The following is a 27,079-nucleotide window of genomic DNA, read 5'->3' on the forward strand; positions in this document are numbered from 1 at the left end:
AGCTGGGGAGGATCAGGTAACAACAGATTTGTTGAAGGATGGTGGACAGATTGTTCTAGAGAAACTGGCCACCCTGTATACGCAGTGCCTCATGACTTCGAGTGTACCGGAATCTTGGCAAAACGCTGACATAATTCTAATCCATAAGAAAGGGGACGCCACAGACTTGAAAAATTATAGACCGATCAGTTTACTGTCCGTTGCCTACAAAGTATTTACTAAGGTAATTGCAAATAGAATCAGGAACACCTTAGACTTCTCTCAACCAAAGGACCAGGCAGGATTCCGTAAAGGCTACTCAACAATAGACCATGTTTACACTATCAATCAGGTGATAGAAAAATGTGCGGAATATAACCAACCCTTATATATAGCTTTCATTGATTACGAGAAAGCGTTTGATTCAGTCGAAACCTCAGCAGTCATGGAGGCATTACAAAATCAGGGTGTAGACGAGCCGTATGTAAAAATTCTGAAAGATATCTATAGCGGTTCTACAGCCACCGTAGTCCTACATAAAGAAAGCAACAAAATCACAATAAAGAAAGGCATCAGGCAGGGAGATACAATCTCTCCAATGCTATTCACTGCGTGTTTACAGGAGGTATTCAGAGACCTGGATTGGGAAGAATTGGGGATAAATGTTAATGGAGAATACCTTAATAACTTGCGATTCGCTGATGATATTGCCTTGCTTAGTAACTCAGCGGACCAACTGCAATGCATGCTGACTGACCTGGAGAGGCAAAGCCGAAGAGTGGGTCTAAAGATTAATCTGCAGAAAACTAAAGTAATGTTTAACAGTCTCGGAAGAGAACAGCAGTTTACGATAGGTAGTGAGGCATTGGAAGTGGTAAGGGAATACATCTACTTAAGACAGGTAGTGACTGTGGATCCGGATCATGAGACTGAAATAATCAGAAGAATAAGAATGGGCTGGGGTGCGTTCGGCAGGCATTCTCAGATCATGAACACCAGGTTGCCATTATCCCTCAAGAGAAAAGTTTATAACAGCTGTGTCTTACCAGTACTCACGTACGGGGCGGAAACCTGGAGGCTTACGAAAAGGGTTCTACTCAAATTGAGGACGACGCAACGAGCTATGGAAATAAGAATGATAGGTGTAACGTTAAGGGATAAGAAAAGAGCAGATTGGGTAAGGGAACAAACGCCAGTTAATGATATCTTAGTTGAAATCAAGAAAAAGAAATGGGCATGGGCAGGACACGTAATGAGGAGGGAAGATAACCGATGGTCATTGAGAGTTACGGAATGGATTCCAAGGGAAGGGAAGCGTAGCAGAGGGCGGCAGAAAGTTAGGTGGGCGGATGAGATTAAGAAGTTTGCAGGGACAACGTGGCCACAATTAGTATGTGACCGGGGTAGTTGGAGAAGTATGGGAGAGGCCTTGGCCCTGCAGCGGGCTTAACCAGGCTGATGATGATGATGATGAATTTCGATAATAGAAAAGGAAATGAAAGTGGAGGGAAACCTCTGTCTTTAAATGCTGAACCCACAGCTTCTCCAGAACGTGTTGCAGTGCTCTACACCAATATAGTAATGATGGCTATATATTATACTGTTGCTGACCAATTTGCCGAACCTCACAGGGACTGAAATATAGTCGGAAAAATCAATCCGAAAGATTTGTTCAGCCAAAAAATTAAAAAAAAAATATTAGGCTATCTTTCGGATTGATTTTTCCGACTATATTTCAGTCCCTGTGAGGTTCGGCAAATTGGTCAGCAACAGTATAATATATAGCCATCATATCTCTAATGATGTCCTGCCACATACTACGCTTGGAGGCAATCAGATTTGCTTGGATTTGTGCAAGTGTCGTAGTCTGTGTGTACAGTCAACAAGAGCGAAATGGAGATAACCATGGAGATCGGAGAAACAAGCCATGTTTCTTCGCACCACTTGGCTCTCGCGATGGCACAAGAGGTGGCCCCGAGCACACAAATGCAAAGCCGCACAAACACCGACAAAGATGCGACGTCTCTGAGACATACTTGCTCTGTGGACACACCACGCACAGAAAGGCGACTGAAGCTAAAAAGATGGATTCGGCATCAAGTGATTACAACGATAGTGCTGACCAAAAAAAGAAAAAGTTCACTGACGATTGCCATACTTCCTAATGCGAAATTTGAGCTCCCGCTCTATACACATTTTCATGTGATTTTGCGATATTGACCCACCATGGTTGCTTGGTGGGTTTGCTGTGCCACTAAGCACGAGGTTGCGGGATCAAATCGCGGCCACTGCAGCCACATTTCAACGGGGGCGAAATGCAAAAACACCCGTGTACTTAGATTTGTAGTGCAGCGGTGCAGCGGCGGCGTAGAGGTAGAGCATCCGCCTCCCGTGCAAGAGGACCGCAATTCAAATCCCAGTGCCGCGCAATTTTTCACTGGATTATAGAAAAAATCCGCATGGTGATAAAATTGCATAAACAGACCTGGAGTGCAGACTAATCCTGGTGACCAGAACCGGTAACGCACTCCCTCACCAGAGCAGGATTGGCCACCCTGGTGCAGTACTTGGCCACAACCTCCTATATGACTACAACAATCAAACCCCGGCCCTCAGTCCCCAGCAGCTGTGAAGCAACTGACCACGGCAGCGGTCAGACCTGCGACGCAGCAGAGGGTGCTAAGAATCCCTGGTTCCGGACAGGCCACCATTGGAATCTGAACCTGGCAACGTTTAACGCTAGAATGTTATCTAGTGAGGCGAGTCTAGCAGTGCTATTGGAGGAATTAGAGGGCAGTAAATGGGATATAATAGGGCTCAGTGAAGTTGGGAGGACAAATGAAGCATATACACTGCTAAAAAGCAGGCACCTCCTGTGCTACTGGGGCTTAGCGGAGAGACGAGAACTAGGAGTCGGATTCCTGATTAATAAGAATATAGCTGGTAACATACAGGAAGGATGGAAAGAGGAATGATGGGTGTAACATTAAGAGATAAGAAAAGAGCAGATTGGGTGAGGGAACAAACGCGAGTTAATGACATCTTAGTTGAAATCAAAAAAAAAAAAAGAAATGGGGGGGGGGCATGGGCAGGACATGTAATCAGGAGGGAAGATAACCGATGGTCATATTGGCTATGGACTGGATTCCAAGGGAAGGGAAGCATAGCAGGGGGCAGCAGAGAGTTAGGTGGGCAGATGAGATTAAGAAGTTTGCAGGGACGAGATGGCCACAATTAGTACATGATGTGGGTAGTTGGAGAAGTATGGGAGAGGCCTTTGCCCTGCAGTGGGCGTAGCCAGGATGATGATGATGATGATGATGATGATGATGATGATGATGATGATGATGATGATGATACAGGAATTTTATAGCATTAACAAGAGGGTGGCAGGTCTTGTTGCGAAACTTAATAAGAGGTACAAATTGAAGGTCGTGCACATGTATGCCCCTACATCCAGTCATGATGACCAAGAAGTCGAAAGCTTCTATGAAGACGTCGAATCAGCAATGGGTAAAGTCAAAACAAAATACACTGTACTGATGGACGACTTCAATGCCAAGGTAGGCAAAAGGCAGGCTTGAGACAAGTCAGTGGGGGAATATGGCATAGGCTCTAGGAATAGCAGGGGAGAGTTATTAGTAGACTTTGCCGAACACAGTAATATGCGGATAATGAATACGTTCTTCCGCAAGCGGGATAGCTGAAAGTGGATGTGGAGGAGCCCGAATGGCAAGACTAGAAATGAAATAGACTTTATACTCTGCGCCAACCCTGGCATAATATAAGATGTGGACATGCTCGGCAAAGTGCGTTGCAGTGACCATAGGATGGTAAGAACTCGGAATTAGCCTAGACTTGAGGAGGGAACGGAAGAAACTGCTACATAAGAAGCCGATCAATGAGTTAGCGGTAAGAGGGAAAATAGAAGAATTCCGGATGAAGCTACAGAACAGGTATTCGGCTTTAACTCAGGAAGAGGACCTTAGTGTTGGAGATATGAACGACAATCTTCTGGGCATTATTAAGGAGTGTGCAATAGAAGTCGGTGGTAACTCCGTTAGACAGGATGCCAGTAAGCTAACGCAGGAGACGAAAGATCTGATCAAGAAACGCCAATGTATGAAAGCCTCTAACCTTACAGGTAGAATTGAACTGGCAGAACTTTCGAAGTTAATCAACAAGCATAAGGCAGCTGACATAAGGAAGTATAATATGGATAGAATTTAACATGCTCTCAGGAACGAAGGAAGCCTAAAAACAGTGAAGAAGAAACTAGGAATAGGCAAGAATCAGATGTATGCGTTAAGAGATAAAGAAGAGATAAAGCCGGCAATGATGTTACGGTGAAGGAAACGAAGAAGTTGAATTGGACTAGACGAAGACAAAGTTTGGCAGTTGCCTGAACACCATATACGCCAGTTATAAATATACGTTATTTTACACTCGTGGGCCTGCTTTCTTCCTGCAACATGGACTTTGACCCTTCTGCGCCCACTGAAGTACGAACTGACGCAACTGGTCATGGCATCGGCGCTGTCCTTGCTCAGCGTCAACAGGGCCAAGACCGTGTCATTGCTTACGCTAGCCGCCTTCTTTCCACACCCGAGTGAAATTACTCCACTACTGAGAGAGAATGTCTCGCGCTCGTATGGGCGGTCACGAAATTTCGACCATACCTTTTCGGTTGGAGCTTCTGCGTCGTAACCAATCATCACGCCTTCTGCTGGCTCTCCTCATTGAAGGACCCTACTGGACGCCTTGCACGTTCAGCATTGCGTCTACAAGAATATACATTTTCTATTATGTATAAGTCAGGGCGCCTGCATAAAGACGCTGACTGCCTGTCCCACAATCCCGTGGATCAACCGGACGATAACGATGCAGACTCGGACATCAGTGTTCTATCCATCTCCGGCTTCCTCCATATTGGCGATGAGCAGCGCAAAGATCCTGTTATTCGAAGACTTATCGAACACCTAAGCTCCTCGCCCAATGACCCGTCCCTCCAGATGTTCACCTTACGCGATGGAACTTTATACCGTTGTAGCGTTCGTCCTGACGGCCCGGAGCTCCTCCTAGTCGTTCCCAAGCACCTTCGACTAGCCATGCTCCAGCAACTTCACGACGCTACTACTGCTGGACATCTGGGCATCACTCGTACATACAACCGCCTGCGGCACCGCTTCTTCTGACCCGGCATTTATCGCTCTGTGCGCCGTTATGTCGCTTCTTGCGACCTGTGTCAGCCCTGGAAGACGCCTGCTACGCCTCCTGCTGGTTTGCTTCAGCCAATTGATATCCCCACAGAGCCTTTCTTTCGTGTGGGCCTAGACCTCCTTGGCCCCTTTCCAATTTCTATCAAAGGCAACAAATGGATTGCTGTAGCAACCGATTATGCCACGAGATATGCCATCGCACGAGTGCTACCAACCAGCTGCGCTACAGATGTCGCCGACTTCTTACTATACGACGTCATCCTGCACCACGGCGCCCCTCGCCAGTTGCTGACGGATCGCGGCCGCTACTTTTTATCGAAGGTCGTCGATGACCTGCTCCGCTCCTGCTCTACAGAACACCAGATTGCTACCCCGTACCATCCTCAAACGAACGGCCTCACCGAACGACTCAACCGCACGCTAACTGAAATGCTGGCCATGTACGTTTCCGACGATCGCCGTGACTGGGACGTTGCTTTACCATACATAACTTTCGCATACAACTCGTCCCGTCACGACACTGCCGGATTTTCACCATTTTACCTTTTGTATGGCCACGACCCCACCTTGCCCTTTGACACATTGCTACCTTCCGCAGTACAATCACCCAGCACTGGTTACGCTCGCGATGCCATTGACTTAGCCGCCCAGGCCCGAGATGTCGCCCGTCATCGCCTCACAGTCTCGCAAGCTTCTCAAAAGCGACGCAACGACCTTCGGCACCGAGACTACCATTTTTCACCGTGTTCTTTTGTCCTTCTCTGGACGCCTTCACGTCGCGTCGGCTTGTCGAAAAAACTACTTTCCCGGTATTCTGGTCCGTACCAGATCTTACGCCAACTGTCCGACGTGACATACGAAATCGCCCCGGTTGGTCAGCCTTCAGTGCTTCGCAATGTCACCAGCGATGTTGTTCACGTCGTCAGGCTTAAGCCCTATGTCCCCCCATTAAGTGAGGCTCTATAACTTGCACCGGGACGGAGCTACTCCACCGGGAGGGTGATGTTACGGTGAAGGGAACGAAGAAGTTGAATTGGACTAGACGAAGACGAAGTCTGGCAGTTGCCTGAACGCTATATATGCCAGTTGTAAATATACGTTATTTTACACTCGTGGGCCTGCTTTCTTCCTGCAACAATATCATTACTAATATGGATGAGATAGTTCAAGTAGCTGAGGAGTTCTATAGAGATTTGTACAGTACCATAGGCACCCACGACATTTATGGAAGAGAGAATACTCTAGAGGAATTTGAAATCCCACAAGTAACGCCTGAAGAAGTAAAAAAAGCCTTGGGAGCTATGCAAAGGGGGAAGGCAGCTGGGGAAGATCAGGTAATAGCAGATTTGTTGAAGGATGGTGGGCAGATTGTTCTAGAAAAACTGGCCGCCCTCTATACGCAATGCCTCATGACTTCGAGCATACCGGAATCTTGGAAGAACGCTGACATAATCCTAATCCATAAGAAAGGAGACGCCAAGGACTTGAAAAATTATAAACCGATCAGCTTACTCTCCGTTGCCTACAAAGTATTTACTAAGGTAATTGCAAGTAGAATCAGGAACACCTTAGACTTCTGTCAACCAAAGGACCAAGCTGGATTCCGTAAAGGCTACTCAACAATAGACCATATTCACACTATCAATCAAGTGATAGAGAAATGTGCAGAATATAACCAACCCTTATATATAGCTTTCATTGATTACGAGAAAGCGTTTGATTCAGTCGAAACCTCAGCAGTCATGGAGGCATTACAAAATCAGGGTGTAGACGAGCCGTATGTAAAAATTCTGAAAGATATCTATAGCGGTTCTACAGCCACCGTAGTCCTACATAAAGAAAGCAACAAAATCACAATAAAGAAAGGCATCAGGCAGGGAGATACAATCTGTCCAATGCTATTCACAGCGTGTTTACAGGAGGTATTCAGAAACCTGGATTGGGAAAGATTGGGGATAAGAGTTAATGGAGAATACCTTAGTAACTTGCGATTCGCTGATCATATTGCCTTGCTTAGTAACTGAGGGGACCAATTGCAATGCATGCTCACTGATCTGGAGAGGCAATGCAGAAGGGTGGGTCTAAAAATTTATCTGCAGATAACTAAAGTGATGTTTAACAGTCTCAGAAGAGAACAGCAGTTTACGATAGGTAGCGAGGCCCTGGAAGTGGTAAAGGAATACATCTACTTAGGACAGGTAGTGACCGCCGATCCGGATCATGAGACTGAAATAATCAGAAGAATAAGAATGGGCTGGGGTGCGTTCGGCAGGCATTCTCAGATCATGAACAGCAGGTTGCCATTATCCCTCAAGAGAAAAGTTTATAACAGCTGTGTCTTACCAGTACTCACGTACGGGGCGGAAACCTGGAGGCTTACTAAGAGGGTTCTACTTAAATTGAGGACGATGCAGCAAGCTATGGAAAGAAGAATGATAGGTGTAATGTTAAGGGATAAGAAAAGAGCAGATTGGGGTGAGGGAACAAATGTGATTTAATGACATCCTAGTTGAAATCATGAAAAAGAAATGGGCATGGGCAGGACATGTAATGTGGACGGAAGATAACCGATGGTCATTAAGGGTTACAAACTGGATTCCAAGGGAAGGGAAGCATAGCAGGGGACGGCAGAAAGTGAGGTGGGCGGATGAGATTAAAAAGTTTGCAGAGACAACATGGCCACAATTAGTACACGACCGGGGTAGTTGGAGAAGTATGGGAGAGGCCTTTGCCCTGCAGTGGGCGTAACCAGGCTGCTGCTGATGATGATGACCTATATTTAGGTGCACATTAAAGAATCCCAAGTGGTCAAAATCAATCCTTAGTCCCCCACTACAGCCTGCCTCATAATCAGATCATGGTTTTGGCACGTAAAACTCCATAATTTTATATTGTGATATATTGGCTGATGCATACAATCTGTCTCGTGCGGCACGTTGCAATCTGTCTCGTGCTGCATGTCTGATGCTTGCTACTGTCATGCCATCTCATAGCCTTTGTTGCCACAGAAGCCATCTTGTGCAGCGCTACACTTCTCACACTTTTGCCGTAGCCTCCTCCTCTGCTTTCCACCTCATGGTTCCGCTGTATCCTCCTCCCACTCTCTTTGGTGTCGCTGTCTTTAATCTGCCGCTGCTTTCCGCATATGCTCTTTCATCCTTCGCTGTGCTCGTTCACAAGGGTTGCCGAGGTATGAGGATGCCTGCCGACACGCAGAAGTGGGCGCCTAATTCTTTCTGTATGGGGCCATTGGGCATCGTTTACCCACCAGCAAAGGCTTGAAATGCTGCTTTCAAAATCTTTCGTGCCACTCACAGACACACTGTGCTATTGGACGTGAAGGAAGATAGCTATATTTTTGTTTTCTTAACCGTTCCCCCTTTTCCTACCAAGTGGACATTTTCAAACGCACTTGGAAGTTTTGCGATTGTCAAAGTAAAAATCAAAAATGGCCGCCTGCTATGAATTGTTTGAAACACCACTTTCGAGACCTTCCGTGCCACTCACGGGCATACTGCACCATCGGACATGAAGGAAAAGAACTATATTTCGGTTTTCTTAACTGTTCACCTTTCTGCATTTTTGCTTTCATCAAAGTAGAAAGCAAAGATAGCGCTTGTCTTCGTCTTCGTTTCTTCTGTGTCCTTGTTTTGTTGCACTATACAGATACCTTGCAAAAAGGCCGCCTGCGAGAGCGTGGCGCGGCTTCAAGAGGTCGCAGATCTCGTGATTCTGCTGCATCTGTGGCTGATATTATTTATGGATCGAGCAGCAGCAAGTCTGAAGATACTGTATTTTCATCGGACTTTCACAGGGCGATGACGATGCAAACCAGTTTGGTACATCGGTGGCTGCAGCCTGGCACGCCCAACTGTAGTGCTTGCAGTTAAATTTTTGTAGTGGAATTCCTCATGAGTAAAATTTTTTTTTCTAGGTAGTGCCTATTAGATGGCAATGCATTTTTTGTATTTCTTAATTTTTGCTGTATGTTTTTTTTAGTAGATACAAACATGTCTTTACATACTTTGTTCAATCTTATCCCATAATCTTGATTCTGGCAACTTATATCATTATTTATGACATGCATCTCGTTAATAAAACATTTATGCCTAAAAAGTGCATTTATTCTGCTTTTCGTTTATGTATTACATAAAATACTGAAAGCAGTATTTCCTTCAGAAAAAAAAAAGAAATCTGGTGTTAGCTACAAAGAAGCCTATTTTCCTTATAGTAGGGAAAGAGCTAAGAGCTGCGTTCAAAAAAGTGGCATCCCCTGAAGCGTTTTGTCAGCCAAGAAAGATCAGGCATGGCCTCCAAGACAGGAGGATGGCGGGCACACTCTATTGATGGCATGTGCCTCCCAATCTTGGAGGCCAGAGTGGGTCACTGGAAGTGAAGCCTGGCCAAGTCAGGGGAAAATCCAACATGGTGGCCTCCAAGATCGGGTAGCATGGCTTGGAACATAGTTTCTCATGCTTGGAACGAACGATTCGGTCCGCAAAATCAAACTTTGGGGCCTAAATTTGTTGGAAAAATCAGTTGCAAAAATGCATTGGCTCTATGGGAACCCTGACGCATATGTACGAAGTTTTACAATTTTATCATAAGGTGCCTGATTTCCCGCACATTTTTACAAGTACCGTATGGCCACCTATATTTTTATGATTTTTCATGTTCCGTGTTGAGAACTTGCGAAAACAATGGGCGTTGGTTTATGTAGTCGCTATAGCTGCTGGATCTCACCTATTCACGGCGCTATGTTGGCAACAGGGAATTTGTTGGCTGGTATACAAATCCAAAACCAACGATCGTTTGTGGAAACGTAGGTGCTCACCTTTGCTAGCCTTCTTGTTCCTGTATCTCATGCGGTTCTGCCAGAGCTGTGGCACATGATCTTGTACAAGCAGCTTAAGTGATGCTGGGGTGCAGTACTTTCAAGCATTTTTCCCCTGTTATTCGGCCGACTTTCCATTCATCCAGAAGTCGCACAAAGTCTAAAGGTTGGCATTTTGTAGTTTGTGCTGCTCCGATGTCAAAATTTTGCACGCTGGTCACTGGAACATTTTATTGCATCTGCATGGGCGCGAAAAAACACAAGGTCTCGGAGAGAACACTGGACTCAAACGAGAAGCCTGGAGGGTGCTGCTGCCGATCAACGGACCTCGATGAGCTGAATACCCTCTGCTGCGTTGATCGTTGAACGCAATGTGCCATTTACGGCTGCTGACCATGCTGGAGAACTCTCAGAAAATCTTCCTGGACTGCTGTGACCTGTTTGTTGTGCATTTAACCTAAGCAAAAGTTTCTGGGCAATAAAACTGTGCTATCAGTGCATGCGCCGGTGTGATCGCGAAGGCCACGGCGGCCGCACTAAGTTTTTGCGCAGTTCCCCATGCGGCACCATGGGCAATATCGGGAGGTCACGATAGTCGCACTCTCGTTTAGGGCCGGCGGATGTTGCTATGTAATTCTCGAGAGATTGCAGTTCGTACACCTTGTTTACGTCATTGCCAATAAACATTGCGATGGTGTTATATAGCTTTCGAACTTCGTACTTTTTCAAGCCACTTAGAAATCATTTAAGTTCACACCTCTAGGTGCGCATGCTACTGATGCTGCAGCAGTAATGGTAAGACCTTTGCAAAATGCCAGCATGCCGCAGCAGTTTCCACTTCCAGTGAACTGGAACAATTCGATATCATATCCAGAATACACTTGTGTCCTGCTGATAGTAAAATATATAACAAGCTCTCTAAGAAAAAATGGTGCCTGCTGCGTTCTTAGTTTAATAATGACAGGTGATCAGAACCGGCCTTGCACCATCTTGAAAGCCACACCACATTTCATTCTTTAGGTGATGTTTTTAACGGAAACGGTTAGCTAGATGGGGTAAAGTGCCGGAAACAAAAAGTAAGGTACTAAAATTGCAATTTTTGTACCCAAGTAATGTCAAATTGTAACTGCTGCCATGATCTTCACTGTTATTAATTTTAGCTTGTTTCCACTTATAACCAACTACTAATACAACTATCACTTTTCGCAGAACTTGTTATAAATGGGTTCAACTGTATACCTATATACTGAGTGAGTTCTCTCAAATGTGACCACTCACACTCGAACTGACAAACGCATTGCTGAGCTATGCCTCTCTAAACGCCGATTGAGAGGCTAAATGCATGGCATGACAACAGCTCAATCGAGTAATGCCTTCTTTCTCCACTACAGTGATACCAAAGTAAGGCATGTGGGCAGCACGATTGCAAAATATAGCCGACATTAATGTATTACATGTTTTTGTTACATCTCGTTACATACTATATGTAATGCTACATGTGCAGGGTGTCTACCACCCGGGAAAACCGGGAATTCTCAGGGATTTTGAGTAGTCTGGAAAAAGTCAGGGAAAACTCAGGGAATTTGGGCCTCTGGAAAATTAGCGGCAATATTATTGGAAGGGTCGAAAGTCGCGGTAATGCTGGCTCGAGCAACAGACAGGAATCGCAATGAATCGTCTTTGACGCCCTGTCGTCGGCTGGATGAGTTGCCAGTGTGCAGTCAACGACCGACTTTCCGGATTCCCGATAATTTGGACGGCTTCGCGGCACCGCCACGTATCCCATAGAGTCAACGTATCAGAATGTGTGAAATTTCGGACGCAAGAACCCTTCGCCGTCCGATTTTCCGGACGTTTTGCCGTGACCGCAGGCCCGAAACGGCAATAATCAAAGGCACCACCGCTGCCGTTTTGATTACTTCGCCACCTCGAACCGGCACTCTCGCACGCAGATCCGCTGGCAGCCGTTGCCACCACTGCGGCAACGCTAGGCCTAGCTGCTTCGACGTTCGCTATGAAGCTTCTTGCCGTTGGGTGCCGAGTTTTTATTGAAAGAATTGGCTGCTGTCAGCAATGGCACGGACACCGCTTTTGTGGTCCTCGCGATTGGCTTAGAAACTTAGAAAACACGGTGCGTTGTATAATGCCGGTTCCCGAAAGTCAGCTTCGCCTCTGCACAGAAATGTTACATGGTGAAGCATACGCAAAAGTATTGCAGTGAAGCATAACAAGCGTGGGAAGGGGCTATTGCCACGGAAAACAGTATGTATTCCTTAATTATACACACGTGCACCCGGTATTTCCTGTCACAGTACGAGCGCCGATATGTCTAATATGTGTACCGACAGGCCTTCAGAGCGTTTTCGATCGTGCCTGTGGCGGTTTGAGCCCCTAAGGGCAGTAAATGACACGTATTTACTTTTTTCCAACTGGCCGATTTTTCGAACGTTTTCGCGACCCCTAGGGAGTTCTAAAAATTGGCCGTGGACTGTGCAACTGACCAAGATGCTTCAAATGGTCCTTGGGGCGAACAAGTGGCAGAAGGAGGACAAGAACAGAAATGATGTACGCATTGAGGAATAAACAGGAAAGGAAGCTTGCTGCCGCCATTTTGAAGGAGCTTGAGCTCAAAAAACAAAGTTTTGGCTGATGCCGAGATGCAGGTGTCCCGCATCCAAACCAAAATAAACTCTTTAAAGCAGTGAAACACAACACTCAGGCGTCGTGCACGGGCTGAGAGTATGCCAGGACAGTTGAGGTTGACTTACGAGCGGTTGAGAGAGAATCTCAATTGTGACAGAGTTCGGGCCTCATACCACTGAGCTTGCTGTCAGTTGATAGAAATAGCTCATCTTCGAATATATTTACTTCTATGTGCATCTCCTTTTTATTCGTATTTGTGAATGTCCGACTTTGCAATTTTTTTCGAAACTTTATTTGCTGTGCATTTTACTAACCCCTGCCTTCTATTCTCTTTTTCAATAACATAAACACTGCTCCTTAGTATTCAAATTGGATTAAGTCGCTTTTAAATTTTTTTCGTGTGCCTACTCGAGAGTGACAGCACCAGGCAATATGGTTTCAGCCCGTCTTGACATAGAACATAGCTCTGCATCACTCAGAGAAATGGGCAAAGGCACTCAGGGAAAACCTGGAAAACTCAGGGAATTTGGAAATGTCAACTTGGTAGACACCCTGATGTGGTTTTAGCATGCAATCCCCTATGCTGACCGAAATGGAAGATGCTTCACATAAAGGGTTTCACCATAGATTGAAACTTGACCATATGGCGTGGGGTTGATACTGCTGCTAAAAGTTTCATAGTTGGTAGAATTTCCCACGGCATGGACAGAACCAAGGATGACCATTTTTGAAAATGTGCCGATGACGCATAGTCAGCTCTCGTGAAGACTTGGACAAACATTTAGAGCGATAAAACCTTGCTCATTGCTTGTTGTCTTGAATAAATATGTATGCAGCCAGTGTTAGCATTATCTTGTACTTCATTTGCGACATCGCCTGTGCTTTTAATGGGTAGTTTCATGCCCAACTCGTGTATGAGGTGCATCCTGCCACGATTACGAGAAAAAAATGCAGGTCTTACTACATATAGCAGGCTGCACCAGCTGGCCCAAGTTTCTGTCTGGCATGAGTGTTCAGCAGCCATAGTTTGGAATTGGTTGCACTGAAGCTTCTTTGTGCTCGGAACATAGCACACAGTCTCCATATTGTGTTCTGTGCAGGTTCAAATCCAGACGTATCTGCGGGTTCCAGGATTTTTTTCTGGTGTGGGGCTTGTCATTGTTGCAGCCGTGTTTGGCCTGCTGAGTATGTGCAGCTGTGGCCGCTGGTTGCTCGAGAAGGTGAGCATGCTGGATACGGCGAACAAGGCACTTGTATTGGGCATCGAAATGCCAAAAAACCTTTTGCTTTCATTTTTTTCCTTGGTGAGTGCACATTTTTCTTCAACCATCACCTGTGTGTATGTGTGTGTGTGTGTGCGTGCGTGCGCACTTGTGCGCATGCGTGCAAGTTTTTTTTTTTTTTTTATGACAATGCCTTGGCAAGTTACCGCCAAGGAGTGTCCCTTTCAAACCTCCGCTTCTGTTATGCGCCTTGTCAACTGTGCTCGCACAATGGTATATCTCCACTCTCTTCATTGGTCACCTCTTTAGCTGCATCTGAAGTTGATAGTATTTTGGCTGGAACTCTGTTGGCTTAACCACTTCGCCTTGTCACGAAATTAATTCCTTGGCACCCCATGGCTTGTGCCATCATGCTTTCTGCCTGTGCAGTCTTTTGTAGACAGTTACTGCCACTGCACACACTGCACACTCGGGCTTTCCATGCTTTATGCGTACATTGTCACTCCCTTATTGTCTAAAAAAGTGTGCGGGTATTATTGATCGCAACATTTCGTTCACATTTTGATGCAATTTGTTTTTCCATTGTGCAAGTGCTGAGGTCACATGCCAGGACAACTTCACTTTGTCGAATGCTTGCTGGGAACCACATTGCAGCGGCTCCAGCCGCAACCTGCCAGCTATTATGAATGGGGCAGCAAATGAAGCTAAACTAAAGTCTTTCCAAAATTTTCGTACATGGCAGCCAGCACATCTGTTTTTCAACAAAGGCAAAAATTTATTTGTTTTTTACTTAGGTATGGCTCAAACCCGCGGGTCCACATTAAAAAAACGAAAAGAGAAAGTCCAGCCCCTTACAGAGCAGTAAATGGCATCATTCATTTTGCACATCCCCAAATAAATAAATGTGTACAGTGTAGTCCACTTATCACAATACCGTGTATCGCGATACAGTAAAACCTAGATAATTTGAAGGCAGCCAGGCCACGAAAATTCTTCGAATTAAGCATATTTTCGAATGAACCAAAACGAAAAAAAAGCAAGTAAGCAAGTAGTCGCTGCAAAAAGAAATCGCCTTTATTTTCCATGTCTAAGAAAGATTACTCGGAAGTGATCATTGACATTGGATTGCTTGGCGTGGCAGTTTGCCACCCCAAATGCCACATTCTCCAGCTGGCTTGCAGCACGTAGCACACAGAGATTACCACCGCTGCACTCAAGAAAGCTGCGGACAGACATGGCAAACAGTGTTCACGGAATCGATAACCACAGCTAAAGCGGGCGTTTAACTCCAATCGTTCGCACTCTATGGATATTCCGGACTTCATAAATGCACTGTCAGGGTTCCCATTGAGCTAATGCATTTACATAGCCGATTTCGCGGACGAATTGAGGCCCAAAGTTAGATTTTCTGGATTAAATTGCTCGTTCTGAGCCACGCTACGTGTTCTTGGAGGCCACCATGTTGGTTTTTTTGCTGGCTTGGCTTTTAGTGTCCCACTCAATAGCCTTCAAGATTGGGAGGAGCGTGCTATAAAAGGTAGTGAGTGCCATTCTCCGGTCTCGGAGGTCATACCCCCTCTTCCATGGCTGACAAAACACTCCAGGCGACAGCACCTTTTCTTTTTTCTTTCTTTTTTTGGTCAGCACTATCGTCATAGTGTCATAGTCATTTAATGCAAGATCTGTTCCCTCCCCCCCTAAAAATTTGGTTGCCATTTTGCACGTAGTCTGTCCACAGAACAGGTGTGTCTCGGAGACGTTGTTGCATCTTTGTGAGTGTTCATGTGGCTTCACATTTGTGTGCTCGGGGCCACCTCCTGTTCCTTCGCGAGAGCCAAGTGGTGCGAAGCTCGTTTCTGTGATCTCAATGGCAAACTCCGATGGCAGAGATCGCCAACACGGCGACACTCTTGTCATACTGTATATGGAGAAGATGTCACTCTTGTGCAAATCCAAGCAAGTCTGATCACCTCCCAGCATAGCATGAGGCAGGGAATTATTAGTGATTTTTTAAAGTCACTCTAAGCTTTTTTTTGACTGAACAGGTTTTTTGGACTATTTTTTGGTATTCGCGAGGTCCAGAAATTGGTCAGCAACTGTATGTAGCACCCTAACCTAAGAGTTGCACGTTGCTGCCAGCTGGAATCTACGAATTATCCAGATAGAGCCGCTCGGGCTACTCAAATTTTCCAATGAATTTGCACTGAAAATGATGTGATTGCTCAAGTTTTTTTAATTAACCGAAATTTCGAATGGACTGAGTTCAAATTATTGAGCTTTTACTCTATATTGGTTACAACAATGAGTCGGCTTAAGGCTATCAACTTGTGCATTAGAGCTATGAGAAGAAAAAAAAACATATATTGCAATATGTTATGGCCGCATATCGGATAGAACAATAAAAATTTTGCCTTCTGGACGGTGTTTTCTATGCAGACTGAGCTTGACATTTGTGTTGCTGAGTTTATGTAGATGCTGAGACGGCAAAAAGTTTGCCTACGTGAGTTCGTATCTGCCCCTATTACTGCACCGCGCGTCCCACCTGCGCATCGCTTGTGAAAACCACAAAGAGCATCGCGAGTTGGTGCGCTGCTCCACATGATGGGCACCAGCTGCTTTGCATCCATGTTGCCTTTGACCATGCGCCATACACGTCCAGAGAAGAGAGAGAAAGAAGTGAAAGGGGAAAAGCGAAGTGGCACGGTAGCACTCGTGCTTTCTACAGTTTCTCTCTCTGTGAGCGCAGAAATGTGCCACAGAACCAGCTCCGAAGCAGCAGAAAGCCCAGTTTACAGATGATGGCACCAACAAAGCACAAAGCTGTGCCACTTGAGATGAAGCTGCAAATGTTGTGTAACGAAGAAGAGTAGCCTGCCTGCGCCACAGCACCATCGCTACCGGCATAAGCTCGTGGTTGCTGTCCTTCGCCGAATACGCTTGTGACTGCTACCCGTTCGTGCCCGTTGCTAATAAATCTCTTAGCAGGTGGTGGAGGTGCTGGGTTTCAACCACCCTGGAACTCGGAGTCGCACTCTACCTCCCATCATGCCCGGCGACACACGCATACCTCCAGCTCCTCCAACGGCGCCGGCCACCTTGGTTTGTGCCAGTGCCTTGCGTCAACGAGATACCCCTATCTTCTCCGGCACAGATGACAAAGACGTTGAAGATTGGATCACGTCTTATGAGCGAGTGAGTGCCCATAACCAGTGGGACGATGTTACCAAATTAAGAAACGTCGCATTCTATCTTACGGACTTTGCGAAACTATGGTTTCTAAACCATGAAGCCGACCTCACTTCATGGTTGGTCTTCAAGACCAACTTTACCCAAGTTTTCGGTCGGCCAGCAGTAAGAAAGCTTCGTGCAGAACAACGTTTGCGCACACGATCCCAAGAGGCCGGAGAGAACTTCACAAGCTACATTGAAGACATTGTTGACCTTTGCAAACGGGTGAATGCGTCGATGTCAGAGGAGAAGATCAAACATATAATGAAGGGTATTCAGGACGACGCGTTTCAAATGTTATTATCGAAGAGTCCTCACACTGTCGCTGAAGTGATAGAATTGTGCCAGAGTTACGACGAGTTGCGCAGGCAACGGCTTCACACCCAACGTCCCACCCCGCCCGCCAACTCTCTGTCAAGCCTTGCAGTTGACAACCATGCTGCTCTGTTCAAGAAAATTCAGGAATTCGTTCGCGCAGAGGTCGCCCGCCAGCTATCTTTGATATCTTCTGCCCAGGAACCACCACCTGCTTTGCATCCTACGATCCGCGACTTAATTCAAGAGCAAGTATCTCAAGCCGTTCCTCCAGCCACTGAGCAGACACCAGTCACGGCACCTCTCACTTACGCTGAAGCAGTTTCCTGATCTCATCCACAAATGCTCTTGCCGCCCTCTATGCATCGACCACCAACATTTTTGCCGCCATCTATGCCGCTTCACTACCGACGGCATTTTCCTCTTATGCCGCTACCCGACCGACAGCATTTTCCGAATCCTCAACCACGACTCGGACCTTACCCCCACCAGTGGCGCACCTTTGATGACCGCCCAATATGTTTTGCTTGGGGTGGTGCTGGTCATGTGGCGCGCCATTGTCGTTGTTGTATGCTTCCTCTTCAATACGTCCGGCGAGCGCCACCTTTCCCCGCTCCGTTTTCCTCTTCGCCTTCCAGCCTTCCTACCTCTTCCTTTTCCCCTAACCGCCCAACTGCGTCTACCTGCTGCTCACCGTCTCCCCGTCGTCGCTTGCTTTCTCCGATGCGGCGTCGTCTCGTGTCCACCGAGCAGGAAAACTGACGGCCGCAGTTCCCGAGGCACGAACTGTGTCCACGTCGCAATACCCAAGTCCTCGTCCCTCTAACGTAATTGAAGTCTCTGTCGAAGGAATCGACGTCCTGACACTTGTAGATACAGGAGCCGCCGTATCCGTAATTTCCGCCGAACTCTGCCGCACACTACGCAACGTTTTGACGCCTCTCTCCGACTTCTCCCTTTGAACCGCGAACGCTCAAAATATGACGCCTCTCGCTGCCTGTACTGCTCGCGTCTTCATTCAAAGTCTACTGTATACCATCGAATTTGTTGTGCTGCCCTCGTTTTCCCATGACATTATATTAGGCTGAGACTTCCTTGCAAATAATAACGCCGTTATTGACTGTTGTCACACCGAACTCGAACTTTCTGCACTTCCCGACCTTAAGACTATCGAAAATGACCCTTCTAGTGTTAAGCTGTTTGTGTCCGAAGACAATGCCATCCCTCCACGCTCTTCCCTGCTTGTGCCTGTGTCGTGTCCCACGGCCTGCCCTTTAGCTTTATTTCATGGCAAATGCCTAGGCCTTGTTCAACCGGTCGACACCTTTTGCATATTTGACGCTCCTGCCGTTTCTACTTCTGCGGACCTTGGCGCGCTTACTTGTGACCCTTCGGTTGATCAGTCACTCCTCGACGCTTTCCACTGCTCCATCGACGATGGCATGTCACCTTCAGAACGAAGCCAGCTTATTGCTCTCCTGCACAGGTTCAGCGCTTCTTTAGACAGCCATGCTTCCTGTTTGGGCCACACATCAACCATTTTTCACCAGATAGATACCGGCAGTCATGCACCTTTATGGCAGCACCCTTACCGAGTATCCGCCTCAGCGCTGTGTCAATGACCACCAGGTTGCTGACATGCTCAAGCGTGGCGTTGTGCAGCCTTCCAAGAGTCCCTGGGCGTCACCAGTCGTCCTCGTTAAGAAAAAGGATGGTTCTATTCGATTCTGCGGCGACTACCGACGTTTGAACAAGGTAATGTGCAAGGACGTTTACCCGTTACCGCGCATCGACGACGCCCTCGACTGTTTGCAGGGAGCTGAGTGCTTTTCATCGCTGGATTTATGTTCCGCATACTAGCAAGTAATGTTTAACTGTCTCGGAAGAGAACAGCAACTTACAATAGGTAGCGAGGCATTGGAAGTGGTAAGGGAATACATCTACTTAGGGCAGGTAGTGACGCCGGATCTGGATCATGAGACGGAAATAATCAGAAGAATAAGAATGGGCTGGGGTGCGTTTGGCAGGCATTCTCAGATCATGAACAGCAGGTTGCCATTATCCCTCAAGAGAAAAGTGTATAATAGCTGTGTCTTACCAGTATTCACCTACAGGGCAGAAACCTGGAGGCCTACGAAAAGGGTTCTGCTCAAATTGAGGACGACGCAACGAGCTATGGAAAGAAGAATGATGGGCGTAACGTTAAGGGATAAGAAAAGAGCAGATTGGGTGAGGGAACAAACGCGTTAATGACATCTTAGTTGAAATCACGAAAAAGAAATGGGGGGGGGGAGGGGGCATGGGCAGGACATGTAATGAGGAGGGAAGATAACCGATGGTCATTAAGGGTTACGGACTGGATTCCAAGGGAAGGGAAGCTTAGCAGGGGACGGCGGAAAGTTAAGGGGGCGGATGAGATTAAGAAGTTTGCAGGGACGACATGGCATGGCAATTAGTACATAACCGGGGTTGTAGGAGAAGTATTGGAGAGGCCTTTGCCCTGCAGTGGGCGTAACCAGGCTGATGATGATGATGATGATCGAGCTAAAACGGCATTTGTAACACCTGACGGATTATATGAATTCATCGTAATGCCTTTCAGCCGGTGTAACGCTCCAGCCACTTTTGAGAGAATTATGGATAATATGTTACGTGGCCTGAAATGGAACACATGTTTATGCTACCTGGATGACGTAGTTGTCTTTTCCGCTGATTTCCGGACACATTTCAGCCGTCTCAGGCAATTTTGAAATGCCTGACTGACACGGGACTTCAACTTAACTTTAAAAGATGTTGTTTCGGCACCCAAAAGCTCACTATTCTAGGCCATGTTGTATCGCGAGATGGCGTCCGTCCGGATCCAGCCAAGCTCCGCGCTGTCACAGACTTTCCGCAACCAAAGAAGTTAAAGGAGCTTCAAAGTTTCCTTGGTTTATGCTCATACTTCCGACGTTTCATTCAAAATTTCGCTTCCATAAGTGCACCCCTGACAGCCCTTCTAAGTGGCGACAAAGAACTTTCCGCTTGGTCGCCCGCCTGTGATGACGCCTTCACGAAATTACGCCACCTGCTAACCTCGCCACCTATCCTCTGCCACTTCGATCCTGCAGACCCCACAGAGGTCCACAACGATACCTGCGGTGTCGGACGTGGCGCCGTACTCGCGCAACGAAAAGTGGGGTTTGATGAATATGTTGTTGCCTACGCGAGCCGAACTCTGACAAAAGCCGAGGCTAATTACTCTGTTACAGAGAATGAGTGTTTAGCCATTATTTGGGCCCTTGGAAAATTCCGTCCTTATTTGTATGGTCACCCTTTCGATGTCGTCACTGACCATCACGCCCTTTGTTGGCTGTCTGCCCTTAAGGACCCATCTGGCCGACTTGCTCACTGGGCCCTTAAGCTACAGAAGTACGACATCCATGTTCTCTACCGTTCCAGCCGCAAACACACGGACGCTGACACCCTTTCTCGCTCACCAGTCTCCGCTGACTGCGCTTGCCTATCCGCCCTTGAGCCCACACTTACATCTCATGCACTACGCAACACGCCATCGGAGCAGTGCAAGGATCCCTGGATCAGTGCTCTCATCAGCATCCTTTCTGATGCATTCACCTCTTCACCATCTTGCGCTCTTTGCCGCCAGGCTACCCACTTCTGCATTCGCGACGGCCTTCTTTATCGTCGTAATTGCCTCTCTGACGGTCGCAAGTGGCTTCTCGTGATACCCTGTCACCTCCGTGACCTTATCTGCGACGCTTTCCACGCAGACCCTCAGTGCGCGCATGCCGGCCTCTTCAAGACCTATGCTCGACTACGCATCCGATTTTATTGGCGCGGCATGTATAACTGCGTCAGAAAGTTCATTCGCTCCTGTGCTCAGTGCCAATGCTGAAAATTACCTCCCAGACAAGTCTACCCGTCACAACCCCTTCCCTGCCCTAGTTGGCCCTTTGATCGTGCTGGTATAGACATACAGTATACGGACCGCTACCCTCCACTCCAGCAGGCAACCGCTGGATTATTGTTGCAGTGGATCACTTGACCCGCTATGCTGAAACAGCTGCTCTGCCGACGGCCACCGCCCGCGACGTTGCATCGTTTCTGTTACGACATTTCGTTCTACGCCACGGTGCCCCTTGCGAACTTCTGAGCGATAGAGGCCACACCTTTCTTTCCGATGCTTTGAAGGCACTACTCAACGAATGCCGAATCGTCCATCGCACCAGTACAGCGTACCATCCGCAAACTAACGGCATGATCGAGCGCTTCAACCATACTCTTGGCGATATGCTCTCTATGTACGTCGCCTCTGATCATTCAAACTGGGACCAAGTTCTCCCTTTCGTGATGTATGCGTACAATACTGCGGCCCAAGCAACTACTGGTTTTCCCCTTACTTTCACCTATACGGACGAGAACCTTCTACTACGCTCAATACCATTCTTTCATATACACCTGACGCATCCGAAAGTACTCCGCTATCTGAAGCTGCTCATCATGCCGAGGAATGCCGCCAGCTTCCCCGCTCTTTTTTCACCGAGGACCAGTGGCAGCAGCAATCCCGTCAACCTGCCGACCGTTCTGCACCAACTTTTTCGCCTGGCTCTCTCGTATGACTTTGGGTACCCGCTACTACACCCGGCCTCTCCTCAAAACTTGTCGCAAAATACCTAGGACCCTACTGCGTTCTGGAGCAAGTCCTCCGTCAATTACGTCATAGAGCCCCTCATGCCACCGACGAACCTACGCCATCGCGGCCGCAAACTTGTCCACCTCTCTCGCATTAAGCCGTACTACGACCCAGTAGTAGTATCTTCGCCTTAAGCCACCAGGATGGCGCCTTTTTCTGCAAAGGGCAATTGTGAAGAAGAGTAGCCTGCCTGCACCACAGCACTGTTGCTACCAGCATGAGCTCGTGGTTGCTGTTCTTCGCCGAACGCTTGTAACTGCTACCCGTGCGAACGGGTCGCAGTTACAAGCGTTCGGCAAGACTCATACTTGCAAGACTCAAAGTATGAGATTTTGCAGTCAACAATATTGATGACTCTGAAAATCGGGAGCGCCGTTATACTGAACGCCGGAACCAGTGGCCATGGTGATAGACAGAAAAAGGGTTAGTGGCCCTCTTTCGCTGTAAGCAACTGTTTCAACAAGGCAGGCTTGTGCACCAAGGTGAAACCCCCGTGTTAGCGAAACCAACACAGTGGAAGTCGCTGACATTACCGAGCTCTTGGAACATGTCGCTACTGACGATGAAACAGGTAGGGCTTCGATGGAGAAGTTTCTGATTGCGGATAGTGCAGCCTCGTTCTGCAGAGAGATCTGTGACTAGGCAATTGTTGTCGCAAGGGACGGTGGCATTGTGTGACAAAGGCGACAACAGCAGCGGCAGTGACTACGAAGATTGATAATGGCCCGTCCTTGACCCCAACCCCAATGGTCACGCAAAGTGCACTTTCGTCGATTGGGTTGCTCGTGGATTTCATGCACGCTCAATTAAATCGCCACAAGTGTTCATCGCACAGCTGTAGGATGTGATGCACACTGCGGTTTTCAACCTGAAAATGCCATGAAAGCAAGTGTAGATTTCTGGCTACTTCACCGTTCCTGACGCTTGGCACGCTCTCTAGATTTATAAACAAACATTTTTTTTTCACAGTCTACTTTCCATAATGTCTATTCTTTAGTGCAAAGAGCAAATTTGGGTTCGGAGCTGCAAAGGCATGTTTGGCAGCTTTTTTCTTTTACGGCAGTCTAGATATACCGGTGATCATTGGTTATAATGACTGAATTTTTTGTTTTTGGTATCATTATAAGGGGACTGCACTGTACTTCCTGTAGTGGCTCACTGGCTGTAACATTCTTCCACCTTGCACAGACTCTAACGTAGGCCACTGCACCCGCATTCCAGTCAAGGCAGAATGCAGTTTGGGTGGATGTCTCATTCCCTTTATTATTATCTTCTCTCCATCTTGCGGGCTTCCGCAGAACCATTACGTCAAACTCTTGCCGTTGCTTCTGAGTTGTTGATAAATTAGACTTTGCCTGCCCTCTGCTAGCTGCCTGGCTAGCTCAGATGGTAGTGCGGCTGCCCCGGAAAGGCGGTGGTCCCGAGTTCGAGTCACGGACCAGGATGAATTTTTCTTCAACTGCGAAGCTTTTCTTTTGAGGAACCCGTATAGGTTTCCTTTGTAGCACTTAGCTACAGTTGGGTGGATGTTTCATTTTCCCTTTATTAATTACTTCTCTCCACCTTGCGGGTTTCTGCAGAACTATTATGTCATGCTGCACTGATGTTTTTCCTCTTTTGTTTCTCATCCTGATTAATTATGTACAACCGATACGCGATTGTTCATCTCTGTTTTGATTGTCATTGCACGTATGCACGTATACCATGTGGGCCTACACTAGCCTCGGCTATGGGCCCAACAGTTGTTTGCTTATGTTCATGTACAATCTTACGATGAAATAAATAATGTCTAATGTTGGCAACTGTACATGCATCACCATAACCCACTGCAAGTGTGGCTGTGGTGCTAAGCACAAGCCTGCAGGACAGGTGGTGGCAGCCACGCATTCTGGTGGACTGCACAGACACTTGTGTGCTTAGATATCAGTGGGTGTTCAAGAACCCAAAGTGGTCAGAACTAATCCGGATCCCCCACTACAGTGTCCCTCATGAAAATCACTGCACTTTCGGAACGTTAAAGAGACTGACAACCTGTTTTCACGGTGCCTATATTTTAATGCAATGAAAAGCTTACCAGTCTAGTCATAAAGTGCTAATGCAGAAAAGTCGTGGAACACTCTTTATCAGATTATTTTTTATCTGCAGTGTGGATGTAGTCGTTCACTGGAAGCATGCTGAAAACAAGGATAGGTGAGCGCGATAGCGACACTGGCATTAGTGGGAGGCAGACGACAAGTGTGGCCATAACTCTGAGAAACTGTTATTTTGTTTATCAAGTCGAGGTTCCTGCGATTCATGTTTTCCGAAAAGTTGAAGCATTTCTGCGATAACAGCTACGTCTTTTTATGATTTCCTGTTCACTGCTTTGGTATTTAACCAGTCAAAACAAAACCAATCGGGTCGAAAACAAAATGATGCTTTTACACGTGATATGCAGTTCAGCGTGTTGCCATAGACATGCACGCGCTTTTGATTTCCAAAGCATAGAATAAAGAGCAAGTGTCTAATTATATAACAACTGCAATTTAAAGCAATAATTATGTTCTAGTTAATAATGGTCGACTTACGTGCAGTAATCTTATAGACTACATCTGAAGCACCAAGATTTCACCACCAGGCCTCGCCACTTACTGGTTTTTAAGACCTTCTTTACCAATTTAGAATTAGTATAATTCCTACATACACCGCAAACAGCATGCAGGATTCTGTCACTATAAATCCTGGTCATTTCGTTTCATCAATGTCTCGCAACACATTCTGGCCAGTTTTCAGTCCCTTTAAACCCCATAATTTTAATTTAATGCAACATCGTGTGTTTCAAAGCAGTGATTGGCCATTGCATTGGTTCGAGGATGCATTGTTGTGGGCACTCTGACAACCATGAGCTGATCTCGATGTAGTGATGACAAGCCTTGCGCTTGTCATCACAAAATGGGACAGAAGAATAATTGGGGCTGCCCTGTATACTGAGCAGGCATGTACACATTATAGCAAAAATGTAACCTGACCACAATTGCAATTACTTCTTTCAAAAATGTAATTGATTGCACTGCACCATTAAAATAATTAAGCATATACTAAAATGTAATTGATTACTTTTAGATTGCCTTCCTCCCATCCTTTATCAACATTCAGCAAATACAGTAACTAGAACAAGCTGGCCTGGCTCTTTCAGTGAGCCTTTGCAACCCTTCACACATTATCATCTTGAGTAACAACTGCTTTTAAACATTTTGGTTGGCCATCTTCCCTCGTTTTCTTGTGCAAACATTATCAACAGCAACTACACTTAAAGGGACACTATAGAAAAAAATTAATTTTACATTAGCAAATTGCCTTTCCAGAGTACCAAGAGCACCACTTTTACTGCAAGAAGATGCTTGGTGAGCCAGAAAAAGGGTCAAACGGTGAACGGGTGGCGACTCCTGCTTGCTGTGACGTCATGCATTTTGATGGCATTTGCTAGGGAATTTAGTGCTACAGATTGACTACATTGTGCTCTAAAGCATCCTAATATTAAACATGGCAAGTTTTTGGAACCTTTACTGAGCCAACAGGGCCCAAATACTTCATGCTGAAGTGTATTAGGCAAATGTTGTATAATGCACTGTTCTCTTCTGTTGGTAACTATTGCTTTCTGGTTTGGTATACCACATCTTTTACCAATACCAACTGCTTGCATCTCCTTCAAAAGAAAGCCATTCGAAATATTGAATGCGCCACGACTAGAACACACTGAGCCTATCTTTAAGGCACTTGGTATAACCCCCTTTCCCAGTTGTATGAAATTTTACTCCTCCAACAGTATAAAGCAAGTGTTAGGAAAAATAACTGTTTTATGTTACAGCTGTCCACATGAACATGCAAAGAGCCTAAGCACTCCACACGAACTAGTTTGAAATGGTTTGTACCTAAGACCCATACTAATTATGGTTGCCAAATGTTGTGCTACACTCTCCCGCATTTGTTAAACGAGGAATCTCAATCGATGCATATAAAGCTAAAACAATGCCAACTTTGTTATCTTGTGTTTGTTATCTCTCCTTTTAAAATGTTTTCACGCTGTTTCTTTGTATGTTCTCGTGTACCACTGCCAAGCCTCTGTAGGGTGCATCGGCCACGTCAAGCCTTCTGATCGGCTTTTTGCTTTAAGGAAAAAGAGGAGAGGTTGTCTCTTGTCCTTTGTGTTTTTTAACTGGTTCTTTCCTTAAAGTATGTACCAACTGGCCCGGATTTCAACCCTTCTGCAAGGCTTTTTGCTGGTGCACCAAACATCTGTATGATGTTAAATAAACATATTGACACAAAGATGTGGGGCTCCCGCACCGCAAGACGGTGCTTGCAAAGGTCGGCGCCACGAAAGACGATGAAGTGCGTAAGCTGCACGCTCTTGTTCTGGCCCTCCATTAACCCTTTGAGGGTCGATTTTTCTCGCCATATGCGACCGCCCAGGGTTGATTTTTTTATTGCAGATTCCGATTTTTCTTAGGGATTTATTGCGAAAAAAAATTACCATAATTTTTCTAGGGTGACCGTAAAGTGAGAAAAAAATATCTTGCGTTGGTATTTATGCACTCTTCATTCATGAATAACAACAATAAAAAATGGAATAAGCTTATCAGAATTTAAAATTTGATGCATTTTTATGCACATAGTTCAAGGCTTTGAAAATCCGCACACGAGAATATTTCGCAAGCCTCAAACGTTCCTGCTCTTACACTAATACGTACGTCCATAGCGTAATCGAACTGCGTAGGTGTGCGCACTCACAAAAACTGTTTGGTTGTGTGCCCATCAAAAAAAGCAACTGTGTGAAAAACTTCCGCTAACCTTCATCTTATCGCCTACCAACTAGGGCAGTTAGTTTTCGCGAGTCTTACAAAAAAGAAAAGAAACGGAAATGCATGCACGGCGGCATCCTTCCTATGCACACCCCTGTGAGCAC

At 46.4% G+C, this 27,079-nt stretch overlaps 1 protein-coding gene and 1 long non-coding RNA gene across 4 annotated transcripts in view; both read left to right on the plus strand.

The window, feature by feature from the left end:
• LOC142587287 (saccharopine dehydrogenase-like oxidoreductase) overlaps window positions 1–27,079 on the plus strand; it is a 277,502-nt gene that overhangs the window by 197,523 nt on the left and 52,900 nt on the right. For 2 of the 3 annotated variants that reach the window (XM_075698166.1, XM_075698165.1), the window contains exon 8: window positions 13,776–13,895. The exons of the other annotated variant lie outside the window; for it this stretch is intronic. In XM_075698166.1, the coding sequence (XP_075554281.1) occupies window positions 13,776–13,895 (120 nt within the window). The remainder of the gene's footprint in view (window positions 1–13,775; window positions 13,896–27,079) is intronic. 3 annotated transcript variants of the gene reach the window in all.
• Window positions 4,304–10,736, plus strand: LOC142587290 (uncharacterized). Its single transcript, XR_012829435.1, has 2 exons — window positions 4,304–10,198; window positions 10,297–10,736. It is a non-coding gene; the product is annotated as an uncharacterized LOC142587290 (long non-coding RNA).

Source organism: Dermacentor variabilis, chromosome 7, assembly GCF_050947875.1.
Source record: "Dermacentor variabilis isolate Ectoservices chromosome 7, ASM5094787v1, whole genome shotgun sequence".
In the NCBI taxonomy this organism is placed as follows: Eukaryota; Metazoa; Arthropoda; class Arachnida; order Ixodida; family Ixodidae; genus Dermacentor; species Dermacentor variabilis.